Source organism: Ambystoma mexicanum, chromosome 9, assembly GCF_040938575.1.
Source record: "Ambystoma mexicanum isolate Mex_15411 chromosome 9, UKY_AmexF1_1, whole genome shotgun sequence".
NCBI lineage: Eukaryota > Metazoa > Chordata > Amphibia > Caudata > Ambystomatidae > Ambystoma > Ambystoma mexicanum.
This window is the reverse complement of record NC_090931.1, coordinates 462,813,208-462,833,725: the sequence shown is the minus strand read 5'-3', so window position 1 is coordinate 462,833,725 and position 20,518 is coordinate 462,813,208. Positions and strand designations below refer to the sequence as shown.

At 46.5% G+C, this 20,518-nt stretch overlaps 1 protein-coding gene across 4 annotated transcripts in view; it reads left to right on the top strand.

The window, feature by feature from the left end:
- COL26A1 (collagen type XXVI alpha 1 chain) overlaps nucleotides 1-20,518 on the top strand; it is a 1,569,010-nt gene that overhangs the window by 1,442,018 nt on the left and 106,474 nt on the right. For 3 of the 4 annotated variants that reach the window (XM_069614996.1, XM_069614995.1, XM_069614998.1), the window contains exon 8: nucleotides 8,366-8,509. In XM_069614996.1, the coding sequence (XP_069471097.1) occupies nucleotides 8,366-8,509 (144 nt within the window). The remainder of the gene's footprint in view (nucleotides 1-8,365; nucleotides 8,510-20,518) is intronic. The other variant, XM_069614997.1, reaches the window with a different exon arrangement.

Genomic DNA, 20,518 nt, shown 5'->3' with positions numbered 1-20,518 from the left:
CAGGCTACACCCATGGGGCACAGAGGACAAGATTCTCAATAGCTAAGGCTTACACAAAAATGCACAGAGAATGCCCTTTTTGTTGTGGTTGGTTTTAGAATGCACGGGGTACCTTATTCATAAAGGTGAGCTTGGGGTTTGAGAGACAACTCAAAAGATGGGCTGGTCAGCCCTCCTGCACACATTACGGTGGAGAGTGTGTTCCTGACATAATTGTATAACAGATGAACGTCTTGCAGCCCCCCCGTGGATGCCGGGAATGCATTTTACGACGGGCTCTTAACGGACCTGCCATTGTGAAATGTGTTAAAAATATAAACAATATTTCTATCCCTTTTTGGGAGTTAGAAATGCAAATGTGACACTAGCTGTTCTTACCGCTCACTATTCCACTTAAACAAAAATGCATGAAAGGGTCAGTAATGATCCTCCCATGCATCGCACGCCCCTATGCACATGTTCCAAACAAGCTTGGGCAAATGTGTTCGTTTTTGCACCTTTTAAAAGCGTATCCCATTTTTGAATTTAAGATGTGCTTAAGAAAAATGCCCCCTTATTTGTGCAATGGCACACATTGTGTCAAATAGTGCATATGAATGTGCACAAGTTCAGATGACCTTTTAAGGCGGCTCATTTTTTTGGCGTAAGTGGCGAGATGCACAAGGACACCTCATCACTTGCGCACTAAAACGTTTTGAGAATGTACCTCAGAGTGTGGAGAGGGGACACAAAGTATGCTGTGGTTGGCCACAGAAAAGGCACATAGGTAGAGAGAGAGAGGTGGGACACAGCGATGGGGTAAACGGTGAGAGATATACCCAAAAAGAGATGGGACACATATCAACAACAGACAGATTGCGATGGCAGTGGCGGATGATGAATTTTTAAATCGGAAGCATGTACATATTTCCCACAAATATGCATGAGCGTTTGAACATTATGAGGGAGCCCAAACCAACTAAGTGGGGGGGTTCTCACCCCCAGACATTGTTTTGAATAATGGGTTAAAATGGTAAATTATACTGCACACTTTCTGTGAAAATTTTGACCAAAAGCCAGACATTTTGTAATGAGATTGGTAGGGTAACGCATGAAAACATCCAATCGATACAAGTCACCAGGACATGAGCACTTCCCAATGCATTTTCATGATGCCTATCCCCACAATATATGCCAGTATACGAAATATTTAAACACTGACTGTGACCATACATTCTGATGCTGCACCTATATATGCCAGTATTCCCACATAAGGAAATACTCATGATTGCTTTGTGTATAATGCTAGGAATTATACTATAAGAAAACAGGTCCGTGCTGGCTCAGCCACTATATGCCAGTACCTCCACGTAAGAACATACTCATGTTGGCCTTGCCATTACAAATATTATGCCATAATAAGAAAACATGTTGAACTTGTAATAACACTTATGTTTGCTTTATCATTAAAGGACAGTAAAAATGCCTTGCCACAGTAAGAAACGGCTAGACTGGATGCACCAAAATGCCAGTCTAGCCATGCAATAACACTTAACATGCTTGATTTATCATAGATGCCCAGTAAAAAAAAGCCATGCCAGGAGCACATAATGCAACCAGACTGGCTGCAGCAATACTGTCCAGACTAGCCATGTAACTACACTCATCATGGAAGTATGAGAAGTATTGTTACATGGCTAGACTGGACTGCATTGCTGAAGCCAATCTGGTTATGCTTTATTCCTCTGACATGACATTTTTTTTACTGGGCATCATTGTTAAAGCAAAGATGATATTATGTTTGCCTTTACATTGATGCCCAGTAAAAGATGCATCCCTTCCCCATATCCCCAAATCAGATTCCCGCTCACCAGCATGGTGAGTGTCGCTAACTGTGCTGTGAACGGGCCTCTTGATTAATTCTCAAATCAAAGGCCTGCCCACTAGCACTGAGCGCAGGGCTCACTGCGCTGGTGAGCAGGTCTCTGCTTTGATTAATTGAATCAAAGGCCCCCTCAACAGCACGGTGAGCGGTTCTCTGCTCTTCATCCCCAAATAGGAGGCCTGCTAGCCAGCATGGTGAGAGCTTACTCCCCCGGGCTCTTAAATCAGAGTCCAATGGCCTCTGATTTTGGAGCTCGAGGTGCATATTTTTCACAGATTCCATCACATACATTCATTCACACACCCACACAGCATAAACTGTTCCATTGTATTGTATTGTAGTTGTCATTTATACAGCACCTTTTACCATTATTATAGTCTCAATGCGCCAGTGGTGAGAACACCCTCGGGGACCGAAGTCCAGAGTGTTGGTGATCATGGAATAGGATTAGAATGCGTGTGTGCATCTGGCCATTGTAAGGCATGTGAGGGCTGGCCGGGCATTGATAAAAAGCATCCCACGAGTACACGCATGTGAATGGCTGCTGAGAGATAGGTCAGGAGAAAGTGTGAGTGCAAGAGACTCATTATGTGTTCAGCTGGTCCAAATTTGCCATAGTTCTTCACTGCATAGTAATGGCAGAGGTGTTGAGGCGTAGTCTAGTCTAAGTGGGCGGAACAATTATGTGACCAGCGAGACCGAATTTGTCATAGTCGTTGTTGTATTCTGATGTTTACGGGTAGCCATGCCTGTGGCCAGTGACCACCGGAGTGGTGCGTTTATACCTAGAAACACTCGATTCTTGCGGCTGTGATAAATAGTGACATAGGCTAGCCTTCACAAATTATCACAGGCCGGGAGCAGAGGGAAGCTATCCTGACAGATCTTTAAGTGCAGAAGGAACAATCCTAATACATTGTCTAGGGCATAACAAATAGCGGAAGTCACTGTGTAAGTACCTCGTAGCGCCAGCGTCGCGCTGCAAGAAAAGACACATGGCAGGCAGGAGTCGGTTAACATCGACTGACAAGCCGGAAACACCACGCCTCTTTTATTGTGTGTCTATCACATGGTCACAACATGTGAACTTAGCACGAGCCCTGAAAGGAACTATTCTCCCAGAAGGGATGGAACACCACAGCTCACACCCATTGAGTGAAATGATAGTCCCAGGTTTGAGACTCCCAAACAATAGGTCAGGTGGTGTTCCCATTGGGGCTGTGGTCCCAGGTTTCTGATTCACCCCGTGATTAAGTTCGTGGAGCCAGTTGTGAGATTCAAACAGTGAGTGACGCTTTGCTCTAAGGTGTGTGAGTCATGCACAATCATTGACACTGTGCCAAAGGTGTGAAACTCCAGGATCGTGATTTAGATAGATCTGTAATTGATGAGACTTTCACCAAATGATTGCACTTTGCTCCCATGAGTAAGACACAGCCAATGCGGGAGACGGTGCCCTGAGGGGTCATTCTTTCAGCCAAGATGCCAGTGTCGTCCTATAAGTGACACTGTGCTTAATGGTCATTACTCATTAAGAAGAGGAGGGGACTGCGGTAGGGGTGTGAGAGAATTTCACTCAAGGGGCGTGACTATTTCACGCCCCTTTTTTAGTGAATGAAACAGTGCTGTCTAAGGGATGACTCACATCCAATATTTGTGATAGTACTCCCGCTGCCAGAGTAACCCCCAGTTAGTGAGACTGTGCTGTATGAGAGTTACGTGCAATAAGTGATACCGCTCTGAGGTTTGTTACTCATACCCAGTGAATGCACCTGTATTCCAAAACGAGAGAAAGTCTCCCAACCTGCATGCACGCCACGTTTTGCAAGCTTCCCACCCAGTCAGACTGAACTCGCCGGAGTCAGCGTGACATCCAGTGACTGAGGCTATCCTCTCACTTCCTTCACACATGTAATGTTTTGCTGATTGGCTGCTATGAATGGCGGTGTTTACTCTGCGCTGTGTCTCTAACCTTACCAACAACCCTAGTTACACCAGAGGATTGTTTGCACACAGAGCAGGGCCTCCTCCATCTCAGTAATCAACCAAGTTTCCAAGCACAGATCATGATGAAGAGGCAATAAGTGATGGGCAGAAACTCCGTGGCACTGTAGATCAAAAGATGCAGACACATGTCATGGAAAGTAACCTGCCAGCAGTCAATCAGTGGCAGAGTAATTAACTAGCAGGAATTACGTGACCTGTATACACGGGCCAGGCAGATTATGTCACATTAGCAGGTAGGAATGCATTACACGCAAAGCACAGATAATCACGTGTGGCGCTGTAACTGATGGCCACTTAGTGCATGTGCAGTAACTGATGAGCACGCATTATGGACACAGCAATTAATGGAAATACATAGGATGAGACAATAAGTAATAGGCAATCATTGCGTAGCAAAATACTTGATGGACAGGTCTTCTGTATCAAAATAACCAATTGGGGGGGATTTATGTGCAAAGTAACTGGTGGGAACGACAGGTCAGAGATTTAAGAGCTTGCCTCAAAAATCTGTGTTCATCTGCAGGATACAGGCCCACGTTCTGGCAGGACCATCTGAGGCCATCATCATTCAAGGTAAAATGGAGTAACAATACATTGGTCTAGAATAACACCTACTAATTATATATCGAACTTAGCAAAGCTAGTAATATGAAGTCCTCTATAGAACAGTGATATATGCACATTGAAGACTGTCTGGTGATTGGTGGCAGAGAAACTCATTTGGAAGCTTTTTCTGCCACGTGATTGGTTGGCAAGCATATCAGTCAAAATCACTAATAATCATTCAGTCATTTTGCGAGTTGGGGGCAGATCGGCAGTCTTTAAGCCGGTGACTGACTGGCCTGACTTCTGTGTGACAGATGGCCTGGCTAAGAACTGCCCCTTTTAGTAAAAAATGTTGCTATACCTAAAAGAAAATTTTCGGCACTCCTGACTCCCCATCTCCATTTTTATGCTTTTGCTCTGGCCATGCCCCTTCCTCCCCTGCGCCAAACAAGTACTCTAAGTTACTGGCATGTTTGTCACCAATGCATCTTTGAGTTCTGCTTGTGAGCTGCAATCCATGTCTATCTCTGAAACGTACAGGTAATTGCGTCAGCACAAGGTGGTCGCTGTTTACCTTCCCCAACCTTACTCCAAAGGTATTGACAGAATTACAGCCTAAAGAAATCTGCCCTGCCATATTTTGTCTGTGTCCTCGCTCATTCTTATTAGAGAGAAACCTGAACACAGTCGCTTGATGTTAAACACACTCTGAAAATCCATTTTGGTAGTGATACACTTTATTTCAGTTTTCACCATTATCAGTAAATAAAATACAACACAGAATGATTAAATATAAAAGAGCTTAACATTTCCTTGCTAAAACGTTTAAAAGCTTCGACAGTATACTTGAGACATGAGCAAAACACGCATTTACATATGACAGAACAAAATTCATAGCATCTGAGACATGCCTGGTGTTATTAGCATTTTCAACCATAGGCGTCTCAGATCCAAGAGTTTTGGGCAAATAAATAAAAAGTGAGTTAAGTCCTCCTCAGTCCCGCGACCACATGTACAAAGCTTGGAATTGAACAGCCACTTCATTGGCACCCTCATATTTAAGACATTCAGACGGATCATCGCAATGATGCGTCTTTGTGTCGGCGAGCGGGTAACACTCAGAGGAAAATGTTCATATTAGATCTAGCTGGCCCCCGTCAAATGCCCCAGCGAGCTTACCTTATCCATACTATTTATTACAAGAACAAAGTTTCTCCTTCTAGCTTTCACGGATAGTTGTTTAGTAATTGTACCATTCCTCAGATGAACAAAACCAATTCCCCACTTTTTGCACAGGCTGGTACAGTCCTTATACCAGGGATATATGACATGCATTTCTGCATTTTCTAGTTCTCTTACATTCAAAAGATTAGGATTCAGCAATGGAGAAGAATGTAGTTTGTGGAAATATTCTAAACACCTGAATTCAGCCTGTACGCCAATGTTATAAACCCTAGTCCCTAGTGCAAGAGGAGTTCCCAGAGTGCTGGGCCTCAAACCAAACAACTTTCTTAGACAGATACAGAGTATACACTCCATGGAGGTACAACTCACACTTCCCCACAACTCACTGCCATATGATATGGCAGAATAGATCTTAGCCTTAAGGGCTTAAATACATTTATCAAAGCGGAATCCACCAAATGTATGGTAAAATCACCTGAGCCCACCCAGAATAGTCCTTAGGCGGTTTTACACCATTGCTAGATGTGCAGAGCACTGGCAGTTGCTTGTGAGCAGAACACCCAAGTAGCAATGTGAATCCTCCACACTTAGATTGACCTTGTCTGTACAGCAATTATATTTGTTTTCTTTTTTTAGAACCAAACACAACAATCTTGGTTTTCTTTAGGTTTCATTTTAGACCGTTGTTTGTAAAATAATGAGATGCATAGGCAAGGCTGCAGGCCAGCTCCTTAGGGGTCAGATCTAGTAATACTGCATCATCTGCATAAAGTAAAGAAGGATATAGCACCCCAAAGATTCCATTGGCGACAGTTAACGAATTATGGAAAAATGTTATTTCCACCTCACCAATCGCTCTACGAGGAATTCTTAATTATGATCAAGAATGGAGCGCCTATTTCATTGGTCACTTTTTCAAATCTCATGATCAATAAACTTGATGAATGTGGCTTAAAACCAATAGATCTCAAATATCGCTCGGTTTATGTGAAGAAACGATTATATGATCATGATTGGCTAATCACACTGAATTATATGCATTCAAAAAATGGTACTCAGAAGCAGCCAAATTTGCCACTCTAAGAATACCTCGTAGAGCCTATTTGTTCAAATTCCCAGCTAATTCCTATCGCGACTTATATTTGAGATTTAAGCTCAACCAACTACATACCTTTGAAAAAACAATTACTTGGAACAAGCAATCTCCAATGAGGCAGATCCCATGGTATAGATTTTGCAAGGGAAATATCTGTGTAGAAAATTTAAAACATCTTACCATGTATTGCGCTCACTTTGAAGCTCTGAGATATTCTCTCATTGGTCCTAATGTCTTAGGTATGACACAAGAAGCCAGAGAATGGTGCTGGATGAAATTTATGTGGGGATATTCATTCAAAATAATTGTTTTATTGTGCATATTTCTTGAGAGATTGATTGTGGAAATAGCTAGGAAGGAAGTAAATATTATCCTATAACAATGAATTACTCATCTAACAAACATAGCCAGAAAAAATGCATTTCTCCTTCAAATAATATTTCAATTTTTATATGGAATTCAAATTATGAATGTAACTACTTTTTTGTTATGTTTAATGAATTGTGATGATTATGAATATCTTTTATGATGTTGTAAAAAGTTTGTTAATCAAACTAATAAAACAACTTTTTTAATAAAAAATAAATAATAGCACCCCATTCAAACTTGGGGGTAGTGAGCCCATCAAATACGAGGGTGGTATAAAATAAGATAAAAGGATAATAAACAAAAGGGGGGCAAACGGAGAGCCCTGATGCACTCCTTTGTTAATGGAGAACTCAGTTGAGGGCCCTGCACTGGGATGGCCTCTAAGAGAGGACCTACTATCTGAGTATAAACAATCAAATGGAGTAGTGGAGATGAAATACCCAGTCTCTTGGGATTAGCCCATATCAGATGTTGTTCAATGGAAGCCCTTGGCTCGATCCAAAAATCCTTTATATGCTGTGCCCCTTCTTATCCTTACATAGTACCATGTTGGTAGGATATTGTCACATATCCATCTATGAACATTCTGTAAATATTTTTCACTGACTACAACTTTTCCGTTTTGTGGGTACCGATTTTACCACTTTTTTAACCACTAAAGTGGGGGCAGTCCCACCACGCCAGGTTTTCCTTCCCACTTTTATATACCAAAACCAAATTTACCATCTAAAGGTTAGCAGTAAAAAAGTGGTAAAGAATCGGCACAGATGTAGTCGGGAAAAGTGAGGAATATTGTCGCATAATGACTCTCAGCTAGTCATTCGTTTGCTCCTAGTGTTAGGTCAAGACTTGCATTCGTCCAGACACTACACCAAGTGCAGAACGTGCAGGTGATTTGTTTTAATATGATACTGAGGATGTCCATACGTCTCTTCTCGGATGAAAAATGTTATCATCGCTTAGGGTGGACTTCACACTTTGCTTGCTTTAAGATATGTTTGTTAGGGAACATCTACTTAAATACGATCATAAATGCGAAATATAATTCTTCCTGTTTGTTAAGGACTGTTGCGCATAATGTCAACTTTGAAAGAGTTTTTCTCCAAGAGGTTTTTGTTTTTCTGTTTACTTTTTTATCAGTCACTTCTTGAGTGCCACACTTATGGCATGTGCAAGGCTCACGGGGCACCCAAGAAGAGTCCGTGCCTGCTTGAGGACTAAGTCACTTCCCATTTTGCAATTACAGGCCATACGTTTTAGCAAAGACCTTTTAACCATCCGTTTTCTTCTCGTTTTAGGTTTTCCGGGGCCACAAGGATCGAGGGGATTTCCCGGGGAAATGGGGCTTCCAGGCCCTCCAGGTCCACCGGGGCCCCCAGGCCCTCCCCCCACCTTTCAGCAAGGAATCATCTACTCGCTGCAGCCTACAAGTGAGAGAGAAAGTATGTCATCCTGCATGTCCTCGTGTGTTTACATATTCTGGTAAATTTGCTGGACACACACTGTACCAGGATAAGGAGCCCCGTGGTATGTTTAGGTACCCAGCAGGACTCGCAGCCTTATGTGGTAGTCTTGTGCAATTAAGAAATCAGGTTCAAGGGCAACCTGCTCAGAGATCTGCAGGACGGCTTCACTCATGCTACGGATCTGCAAAGCCCAGGACATGGGTTGGGCAACCTGAGTGTCTAGATATTTTACTTTGAAGCCTGAGTCATTAGTTAAGTAGGAACATTTAGCAAATACCACTGAAATTGCCATGCGTTCCAGTAAAAACAATTGAAGAAAGTTTCACACCTTCAAATACACTCTTCCGTGTGAGCTATAGGATGAGTTTATCAATCCACTTACATCGTGTGCATTTAAACGCGTTCACCTCCTCTTTCGCCAGAGGTTAGGTACATTAATCGCACCAACACCTCTCATTTAAAGTGAAAACTTGTATGGGGAACAAAGGATGCTTGATAACCAGCTAAGGGTATCTGTGAAATTAAGTGTCAGTATGCAGCAGATAATGTTCTGGCTAATTGGCTTTCTGTTGATTGGACCACTGCTTTGCCTCTGATGAGTAGATTAGCTTATAAAACACACTGCCTTAGAATAAAACTGCACCATTACCTGAAGAATGGGTCCTGTCCAGTGCAGCGGGTGAATTTCTGAACTGGAGGAGGCATAAATCTATGCGCCTAATATGCGGCAGCGACTGAGCACTGTAAAGGAGCCTGAAACAAACAAGAGGTGTGGGCGTGGGGAATCGTTGTATATACATAATTACTTCAAATGGTTCATATTACAGCACTTTCTGTGATAAATTGTGTAAAAGCCACACAGTTTGCTTTCAGTTTTGTATGATAGCACATGAACAAACCCAATAGATCCAAGACACCAATATTGTACAAGCCTATTGGAACTCATTATTATGATGCCTTTGGCCACAAAAAATTCCAGTATATAAAATATGTTCATGCTGGCTGTGGCCATACATTTCCATGCATGCTGCACCAATATATGCCATTATTACTAAATAAGGCCTCCCAGAAATTAAAAAAATACTGTGAAACAGAAAGAAAGCATATCTAGACTGTATATACCAAGATAGGCTAGTGCACCATGCAATCACACTTATGTTCACTTCTCCCCTTGATGCAAAGTACAAACCTGATATGATACACAAAGAATATATGGCTAAACTGGAGCCACCAATGTAAGTCAGTCTAGCCATGTAAAACCCACACCACGTTTGCTTTATGATGGATGCCAAGTAAAAGAAAACATCATGGCACATTAAAAAAGCCTATGAAGACTTACAGTAGTAGTGCCAGTCTGCATTTAATTTCTTAATGTGTCATGACATGTTTTACTTGACATTAAGGGTAGAACAGAAATAAGTGTTATTACCTGGCTAGACTGGCCTACATGTACTGTAGACCAGTCTAGCTAGGTAATAACATTTATGTTTGCTTTATCAAGGGTAAGACAAACATAACACTTCAGTTAGTGTTACCCTTGATACACTGCATCAAGGGGAAAGTAAACATAAGTGTTACTACCTGGCTAATCTGGGCTACCTTGAATGTTGGCCAGTGACAACAATTGACTTACCTTTAATGTAGGCCAGTGAAGCCATGTAATAACACGTGTGCTTTTACTTTACCCTAGATACATAGTACTGTGCATTAAGGATAAAACAAATGATAGGTGAAGTGTTATCACTGGCTAGGCTGGCCTACATTGAACACCTCACCTATCACATTTGCTTTACCCTTGATGGACAGTACTGTGCAACAAGGGTAAAGTAAAAACAATACCATGCCCACAGTAGCCCCCACCACTAAATGCAGGGGCCCCGCTGAATGTGGTCACTACATTTAGGGGTGGGGGCTGAGACACACACACACGCACACATATGCACACAAACACCATTTCCAACCATGCATTCAAACATCATTCATACAACTCATTGCAAGCACGCATTCATTAAGACAAAGACACCAACATACATACATCCATACATACACATTACAACACATTACATTTGAAAAACACATGTACATGCCCCTGCACAAGTAGGAACAGGGTTGGGTAGGCATGTGTGGGGCAAGATGGTTGTAGGGTAGGTTAGGCAGGTATCAAGTAGGTGGGTGTGAGTAGGTGTAGGGAAGGTTGGGTGTAGCAAGGTGTGGGGTGGAGTGGGTGTTGGTAGGTGTGGCGTAGGGTAGGGTTAGTCAGGTATGATGCAGGATGAGGTGGTATATACAGGCTTTGGGAACAGTGGCTGAAGGTATGTTGAGAGTTGCTGACATGGGATAGGGTAGGGTAGGCATATGAAGGTGTGGTGTTGACAGAGATGGGGTATGTGAGTTAAGCAGGAGAGAGTGGGTGTGGGTAGGCATGGGAAGAGTAGAGTAGGGTAGGCAGGTGTGTAGTAGGGTGCATGGTTGCAAGAATTGGGTAGGATGTACTTAGGCAGACCTGGGGCAGGGAGTGGTGGGCAGATGTAGTGAAGTGTGGGCAGGTGTAGGGTATGGGAGTAGGGCATGGGTAGGCAAGCCTGGAGTAGGGTGGGTGTAGGTGGGTGGTGTGTAGAAAAGATGCAAGCTGCATGAGAAAGAGTGGGTATGGGGTAGTGTGGGTGCTGGTAGGGTTATGGTGAGAGGAGGCAGTCATTGGTTAGGATGAAAATAATCTGAAGCGGAGTAGGTGAGCATGAGGATAGGTGGGATAGGCAAGTGAGGGCTAGGGTGGAGGTATGCATGTATTGATAGGCACCCCTATGGAAGAGTTGGTCAGGGCTTCGGTAAGCAGGCATGGGGTGGGTGTGGGTAGCCATGAGGTAAGGTGAAAATACTTTTGTGTTTGAGAAATGGTTCATTGTTCATTTGCTGAACTATCCGAGATGTAAATTAGCACTGTTAGCTTACCCAGACTCCCTCTCTTTTAATTTTGACAGGTCTTGTTCGTTGTCCACACATACGTTTTATGTTGGATAGGAATTTGATTTGAAACCCTCTCTCCTGAAGAAAGTTCTGTATTTTTGACACCGATGAACTGAAACATGTCGAGACTCTTGGTCTCTGTATACTAACATAGTCACACAACTGGCATCATTTGTTAATAGATTAACCTGTACAGACAGTGAATCACAACTGTGTACTTTCTTATTCCAAAATGGAATTTTAGCCCTTTTCAGGCTTCATGTTGTTACATTTCTATGTTTTGAATTACCAGTCATAGTACCCGTATCTCTATCGCTAATTTATATATATGTTCATTTAATACTCATTTTAAAACTCATTAAAACATTTTTGATATTGTATGTTACTAGTTTCTTACCAGACCTGTCACTGATTGTTCTATTTCCTCAATGTTTAATGTCTATCCTATCCCGGATTAGATAGAATGGACACTTGTTACCTGGTGTTTTTCCAGTGTCCACTTGGATTCCTCTCATATCCTTTGGTGTAAGGTGAAATAGGGCATGGGTAGGGAGGTGTGGGCCTGGGTGGGTTTAGGCAGGTATGGGCTAGGGTGGGGTTAGGCAGGTGTGGTTAGGGTGTTGTTGGGGGCAGGTCAGCAGGTATGGGTGGGGGTCAATGGATGCAGCAGGGTCTAGGTAGGCAGGAGTAGGATATGGTGGTGTTAGGCAAGTGTGTATGTAATGGTACAGCAGTATGGGATAAGGTGGGGCAGGGTGGAATAGGGAGGCATAGACAGCATGGGTAAGATTAGGTAACTAGGTGTGAGATAAGGTGGGGATATGCTGGCTGGAGTAGGCTGGGGCAGGGTGGGGATAGACAGGCATGGGGCAAGGTGGGGCAGAGTGGGGGTAGATGGGCATGGGCTGGGATGAATAGGGTAGGGTTTGGCAGCTGCAGTTATGCTGGGTGTGGCAGGTGTGGGTAAGTTTAGTGTAGGGAGGGGATTGGCATGAAAGTGGTGCATTGGGAATATGCAAGCATGCGGCATGGTGGGATGAGGTGTAGGTAAGTGTGCATTCGTAGGATGTTGGTCGGAAGTCATGTGGTAGGGTATGCAGGGTAGTTGTAGGCAGCTGTAAGGTAGGGAGGGTGTAGGCAGGGGTAGGATGGGAGTAGGCATGAAGTTGGTAGGGTGAGAGGAGCCAGGTATTGGGAAGGGATGCATAGGGTAGGTTGGGGTTAGGCAGGTGTTGGGTACTGTAGTCAGAGGTTGGAAATGTTGAGCGTTGGGTGTGTGCAAGCTATAGGCAGGTGTGTGGTAAGATGGTGTAGAGTAGGATAGGGTGGTTTAAGTTGTCCACGGTATGGGCAGGCAGATGTGGACTATTGTAGGGTAGGATGAATAGGGCAAGGTGCAGTGGGATGACTGTTGACAACAATGAGGTAGGTTGGGTGCAGGAATCCATGGGATATTATGGGGGTAGACTAGCATAAAGTAGGGCAGGAGTAGATGGGAATGGTGTTTGAAGGTATGGAGGTACAGCCAGATGTGAGGTGGGGGTCGCCAGGTGCAGGGTAGTCAGGAATGAGGTGGGATGGGGCAATATTTAGGTAGGCAGGAATTGTGCAGAGTGGGGTAGGCAGATCTGTGGTAGGTGGGGTAGGAAGGTGTGCAGTAGGATCGGTTTAGCCTTCTATGGGACAGTGTGAGGGTAGGCAGGCATGAAAGCACATAGGGGTATGCAGGAATGGGATGTGAGAAGGCAAGCATGCAGTAGGGTTGGGCTGAGCAGGATATGAAAGGTGTTATGGACAAGAAGGTCTGCAGTAGCGTGAAGTAGGATAGTGATAGGCAGGCTTTTGGTATGGTGTGGCAGGGTGGGGGTCGGCATACGTGGGTAGGCTGAAGTAGTGTTGGTGCAGGTAGGAATTGGGAAGGTTGGAGTGGCAAGTGTGTGGTCAGATTGAGGGAGGCATGCATGGTGTAGGGTGGAGTAGGCATACATGGGATAGAGTAGTGTTAGGCAGACATAGGTTATGGTCAGGACTGGTGGGGTTTGGGGGTCATGGTTTAAGATGGGGCTAACCAAGTGTAGGGTGAGGTGGGTGTAGGCAAGTGTGTGGTAGAGTGGGGTAAGTTGGGTGGAGGCAGGTTTGGGTATAGAGTGGGGTCACCAGGTGTGAATTTGTGTGTGTGTGAGGCAGGGGTGGAGTAGGGGGAGGCAGGGGTGGAGTAGGGGTACGCAGGGATGTGGTAGGGTGGGGTAGGATGGAAGGGAGGTAGGAGTGGAGAGTGATGGGAGTAGGCAGTCATGGGGCAGGGCGGGATATGCAGGTGTGAGGTAGGGTGTTATAGGGTTGGTGTAGGCAGGCATGGTGTAGGATGGGGATAGGCAGGTGTGCAGAGGGTGGCTACAGGCCGATCTGAGGCAATGTGGGTATCAGTACATGTGGGACAGTGTGTGTGTAGGCAGACGTGAGCTAGAATTGGGGTTGGCATGGTTGGGGTGTGGAGTTAGGCAATTATACTGAGGTTTGGGGGTTGGCAAATTGGGGCAGGCTATGGGTAAGAAGGCATAGATTATGGTGGAGTACGGTGGTAGTAAGCAGATGTGGGGTATGGTGAAGGTAGTCCAGCATTGGTGCAGGTTGTGGATATAAAGATGTGCTGTAGGGTGAGTGAGGACAGATGTTGTGTCGGTATGGGTGTTGTATGGTGAGGGAAGGCAGACAAAAAGCAGGTTGGGGTCCACAGGCAGGCGTGGTATTGGATAGGGTGGTGTAGGGTTTAGTAGGCATGCATATGGTAAGGTCAGTAGGGTGGTGGTAGGTGGGGGTTTGTTAGGAAGGTGTTAGGCAGATCTGGAGTGTGGTGGGCTAAGGCAGATGTAGGATAAGACGGTGTACAGTGAGTTTAGGGTTGGGGTCAGCAAGTGTAGGACAGTGTGTGTAGGAAGGGGTGGGGTATGGTCAAAATGGTCTGGGTAGACAATAGTGAAGTAGGGAGGTGATAGCAGGAATTGGGCAGGATGGGACAGTGTGGGGGTAAGCTGGCATGGAGCAGGTTATGGACTGGCAGGCATCTGGCTGGGTAGGGCTATGCATATGTCAGACAGGGTGGGAGTAGGCAAGCATGGGTAGGGTTAAACAGTGTGGAGTAAGCAGGCATTGGGTATGATTGGGTAGGCTGAGGTAGGCAGACATGGGGTCAGAAATCTACTGGTATGGTGAGTTTGGAGAGAGTTGGGTAGGCAGGAGTGGATATGGTGGAGTAGGTAGGCATTGGGTTGTTGGAGAGTGGTATCGGAAGGCAGGCATGGGTTTGGATCGCTCCCCCCTCTTCAAGGAATGGATCCTCCCTAACACCTAGTTCCACCACCCTCACTCCCGACCCTACCTGAGACTGGGTGATCTTCTACCCTCTGTTTCCTCTCCTAGCTGCTTGTAAATCTGTTGCTGCCAAATGGTCCTCCCTTCTTCCCCCATTGTTAGATCCCCACTTTCTTGTACCTCAGCTTCCCTCACCATGTACCTCTCCCTATGACTTGTAAAACTCTGCTTTGCTTCCCAAAGCTAGGGCGCTGCTCAATAAATACCCTAATAATAATACTACTATTACTACTACTACTACTACTACTACTACTACTACTAATAATAATAATAATAATAGCCCCCTCTCGGGCTCCTTCTTGAATGCCTCGTCTGCAGGCTCTCTCTCTCTCTCCCCTAGCCATTCCCTTACTGTGACTACTATCTATCGGCCACCTGGTCAGATCTTCTCCTTGCTCTCTGAGTGGGCGGACCTCTCCTCCTCACTCCTGGCCTCAACCACTCCACTCCTCCTTCTCAGTGACTTCAACATCCACCTGGATGCCCCCTGTCCTTCCTCTGTACTCTTTTGCGATCTCTGCCACTCTCTCTCACTCAATATTCGCCCCTCTGGCCTGACTCACTCTGCAGGGAAAACTCTGGATGTTCTGATCTCCTCAGACCTTCCCCTCTCTGTTCCTCTCTCCACCGCTCTCTCCCTACCTCTCAGGCCAAGACACTTTCATCACTGCCACCCACCTTCTCGGTCATCCGACCCATGAAGCGCGTGTCAGCGGAGGCTTTCGCTCCCCCTTTGGCTGATTCTCACCCTGACACAGCCCTCTCCATGCTCCACTCTACTATCTCTGATACTCTTGGTATCCTTGCCCCTGTCATGAGGATCCGCCTGAAGCCCAAAGCCAAGTGCAACTCCTGGTACGACACAGACCTCGTCACCCTAAAACACAAGTGCAGGGTGGCTGAGAGGAAATGGCGTGCTTTATGTACATCCTCTGACAAACTGGCCTGCCGCCTGCTGCAAAAGCAATACCTGTCCTAACCAAGAAGAGAGCTCATATCCAAGCCCGCGTCTTGGCGGCATCTAACAACTCGGCTGAACTCTTTAAAATCTGCAAGGAACTGGCCAATCCAGCCACAGTCTCTACCTCTCCTCTCCTGTCCCTTGCCAGGCCCTCTGCATGGCACTGGCCTCTCACTTCATCTCTAAAAATCAGGACATCCTGTCCTCACTCTCCTCCTATCCCCTCCCTTCCCCCACTCTCTGCTTTTTCTCTGGCCCTTCTGCAGCCACCCCTCCTCCCTCCTTCTCTGCCTTTCCCCTTTTCTCAGCAGACGAGGTTTCTAGACAAGTCCGATCTATGAAAGTCTCGTCCAAACAGGTTCACCCCTTTTCCTCCAAAACTATTAAGGACAACATCGAATCCCTGGCTCCTGCCCTGGCTGATTTCTGCAATCACTCCTTCGCCACTGGAGTCTTCCCATCCCCTCTGAATCACTCCCTTGTGCACCCCCTTCCTAAAAAACCCTCTGCTGACCCCTCATGCCTGGCTAATTATCGCCCAATCTCCATCAATCCCTTCCTGGGCAAGCTCCTGGAGAAACTGGCCATCTCCCAGTTTAATCTCCACACTGAATCTGTTGGTTGTCTTCATGACCATCAGTCTGGCTTCAGAGCTGCCAGAAGCACGGAAACTACTCTCCTGAACATCTGTGAAGACCTGCTCTCCAACCTTGACTCTAACACCCCTTGTGTCCTCATCCTGCTTGATCTCCCATCTGCCTTCGACACTGTCAACCATGCCATCCTGCTCAACTGTCTCTGTGATAACCTGGGTATCACTGGTCAGGCTCTGGCATGGCTGACTTCTTTCCTGCCTGACCAACCCTCCCAGGTCCTTCCTCTCCACTATCTTTTTCTCTACCTGTGGTGTCCCCCAGGGGGTCTAACCTCTTTCCCTGGCTGTTCAACCAATACCTGGCACTCCTTGCCCACTGCATCACCGCTCTCGGCCCCAACTTTCAGTGCTATGTGGATGACACTCAGCTCATTTTCAGGCTACTCTTGGCCTTCTCCTCTCCTTCCCTCATCTCTGATTTTCTGCTATCCAGGAGCGGTGTGCTGCCAATGACCTTTACCTTAATGCCAGTAAGACTGAGATTCTCCTCATCGGCACACACGCTCCCTCCTTTCCTGTTGCTCTCTGGCCAGCCTCTCTTGATCCTCTTCCTGCTCCCACCTGCAAGGCCAAAAACCTTGGAGTCATCTTCGACTCCACACTCTCCTTCTCTTCTCACATCTCTGATGTCTCCAAGAAGTCAAACTACCAGCTGCACCTCCTCAGAGGAATTCTGCCTTTCCTCTCCTTCCCCCAGAAGCTCACTGTCTCCAGAGCTCTGGTTCTCTCTAGGCTGGACAATTGCAACAGCCTCTTTCTAAATCTGCCTGCTTCTACTCTCCGCCTTCTGCAACTCATCCAGAACAGGACTGCAAGACTTGTCCTTGGCCTCAATCCCAGGGATTGTATCTCCTCAGGACTGAAATCTCTACACTGGCTCCCAGTGGCTCCAAGGATTAAGTTCAAAACCCTCTGCATTGTACACCAGGCCTTCTGGAACCTCAATAGCTTCAACTCGCTCTTTCTAAATATCTTCCTTCTCGAGCTCTTCGCTCATCCGCCTCCAACTCCCTCAGGGTCAGTCGCTTCTCTAAGAAATGAGTTGGTGGTAGATCTGTTTCCTCGGCGGGTGCCTCCCTCTGGAACAGCCTCCCTGCCTCCCTTAAACTTGAGGTGAACCATCTCCGGTTCCGGAAGCACCTCAAAACCTTTCTCTTTGCTTCTGCTTTCCCTCCCTCTCTCCTCTGCGGACCTCCTAGCTGAAACCGGTACTGCACTGGCTACCTGGACACCCTCTGGTTCGGGCCCAGCTCCCTCCCCCGCCAGCGTCACACACCCGCACTGCCCACCTGGCTACCCCCACACTTGGGGACTGTTCTGTATCCCTACAGTCCCCCTACCAGACCTCGATAGCTGATGTCCGCACTTACCAATGCACTTGCCACATGCTGGCCGTTACTTTACTATTGTTATCTATTCCCATGTACTGCACTTTCTCTTCCTTTCTTCCCTCGCACCTGCACGATCTGAATAACACCTGGCCTAGTAAGATCGTTGTCTGGCCCCCTTTATTCCCCTCCCTTGCCTTGTCGTGCCTTGAAACACGTGTGTATAGGCACGTTATAAATACCATATCATATATCATATCATAACAGTAGGTTAGGCAGGCTTAGGGTAAGGTGGGGTTTGCAGGTTTGGGTAGTGTGAGGTAGTGAAAACAGTTGAAGAATGTTTCACACCTTCAAATACACTCTTCCGTGAGAGTTACTGGATGCATTTAACAGGTGTTTGCATGGGGTAGGCAGGGGTGGGGTAGGTTGATAGAAGAGAGACAATGGGCAGTGTGGGAGCAGCAGGCAAGCATGCAGTAAAATCTGGTATGGTTGGGGGTTGGCAGGCAAGGATTAGGATGAGGTTAGGAAGGTGTCGGATAGGGTGGGTGTAGACAGTTTTGAGCAAAAGGTGATGTGGGAAGGTGGGTAGTAGGGTCAGAGAAGATGTACATGGAGTAGGGTGGGGTGAAGGCAGGCAGATGTGGGGTACTTTGGGGTAGGATGTGGGTAGGCAGGTGTGTGGTAAGGTGAGTGAAGACTGGTATAGATTGTGGGTAGGCCAGCATGGGTTAGCATAAGTGTAGGCTGACATGGGGTAGGGTGAGGTGGGCAGAGGTAGGCATGGTGTAGCTTGGGTTATGAAGGCAGGCAATGCACCAGATGCTACTGCAAGCCTCAGAGTGGGCTGATGGGAGGCAGCCTGTGATGCTGGAAATGCATTGGAGGGACAGGGCCTCCATGTCCTTGTGCTGTAGTCCTTTTATCACGTGTGGTCTGTGTTATATTCTGCACAGGAGTCTGTGTGTGACACCTTGCAGTACAGTTCTTCCTCTTTTTGGTTTGGTGAACAGACCCTTGGGATACCCTTATGGCACCCATTGGTGGGGGTACAACCCTTTACCCCTAGTTTATGTTTTTGGGCACCTGTGTGTGGCCCCCAGAGCAGGGTATGGGCTGGTGGCAGCTCCATGCTGAATTTTACATGTGCTCTGTGTATCCTCCATTTTGGGATACCCAGACCCTGCCATTGGAATCAGTTGATTCCTGATAGGAGACAAGATGGCCCATGTGGCCTCTTGCTTTCTATTGCCTGTTAACTTGTGTTCCCAAAGTCCTGGGAAGCCCTGACTCTGTCATTTCCCCTGACTGGCTGTTGGATGGAAGTTCCATATATGGTATTGTGGGGAAGTCCAGGCCAGACTGGCTGGAGCCTTCCCAGTGACTGTATGTTGAGGGTACACCCTTGGGGTGGGACCTGGATGAATGGAGTGTGTCACCAATATGCACTTCATATTATGGGGGTCTGGTTTCTGGTATGTGATACAAAGACTGAGACAGCCCTGCCCAAAACTGGTATCAAAGCAGTGTGGAGTTTTGAATGGCTGGGTACTTGTCCCAATACACATTCCTTGTTGTGAGTGCCTGGAGGGAGGAGAATGGCCTGAATGCACTGTGAGCCTGATTGGCTGCCTGCCTGCATGAATGCCCTGCTCGATTTTTGGTTGCCCGAGTGTCACCAAAGAGAGTGAATGAGAGATCAAACAGTATATCTTTGAACCTGTCACTGATGGAAATCGTTCAGAAGCTAAGGTCAAAACTTAATGCTTACTCTCGAAGCCGAGCCGGAAGAAGAAGGTGAAGTGCTGTTCCCTTCAATGCAATCCGCAAGCTGCTGTGCCTTCAAGAACCTGATCCAAGAGAGGACCTGGCTAGGAGACCACTTCCCAAGCTATGAGGGACTATCGTGCACCAGCGAACCTTCGCCAAGGGTCCCTAGAAGTCGGCCTTTGAAAGACTGTCGACCGGAGACGGGGACCACCGAGGAAACTGAAGAGAAGCATCCAGACATCCGTCCACCATCGTCGCCCAGGTTTCAGAGGACGCTGTAAATGCTGGAGGCCCGCCAAAGCTGTGTTGCCCAGATGCAGGGAAAGCTTGACACTGTGTCACCTATAACTGGAGCCGCAATGCTCCATTGCCTAAGAACACTTTGAAACAAGGACTCCCTTGCTCATCACCAACGACCACTTTGTCCCACCGGAGAAACTCAAGGCCGCTGATGAACCGAGGAGAATCCACCGGTGGGTTTCCTGCCACCCAAAGACCACAAAGACGCTGACGACCCGACGCCCTTGCTGGTCCAAAGTTCTTCATTGACTCTTTGCGGTAACAAAATATCGTCGTCGAGGTGCACTGCACGCCTCACATCTTCGCTGGACGTCCACGACCGATTGTCGATGAGCACTGCCAGGACCGAAGCTGCTGCCTCAATGTTTTTGGTCACCTTTTCTCAAGGTATCTCGATGATCCGTGGCTCCTGCCTTAAAGGGAGTCTCTGAAGAAGGATCCGTTGACGACCCGATGTTGAACTCTGCTAAACCAGGTACATTGGGGTGGTAGAACTTTTATAGAAGGAAATGAGACTCTAATAAGCAATATATGGACGTGGCTTGTGTCATATCTTTATTGTAGAGGTTCCCTGGGGGGGTGAGGGGGGATCCTCATACAGAACTGTGTCTAGTTGTGGGAGCCCAGTA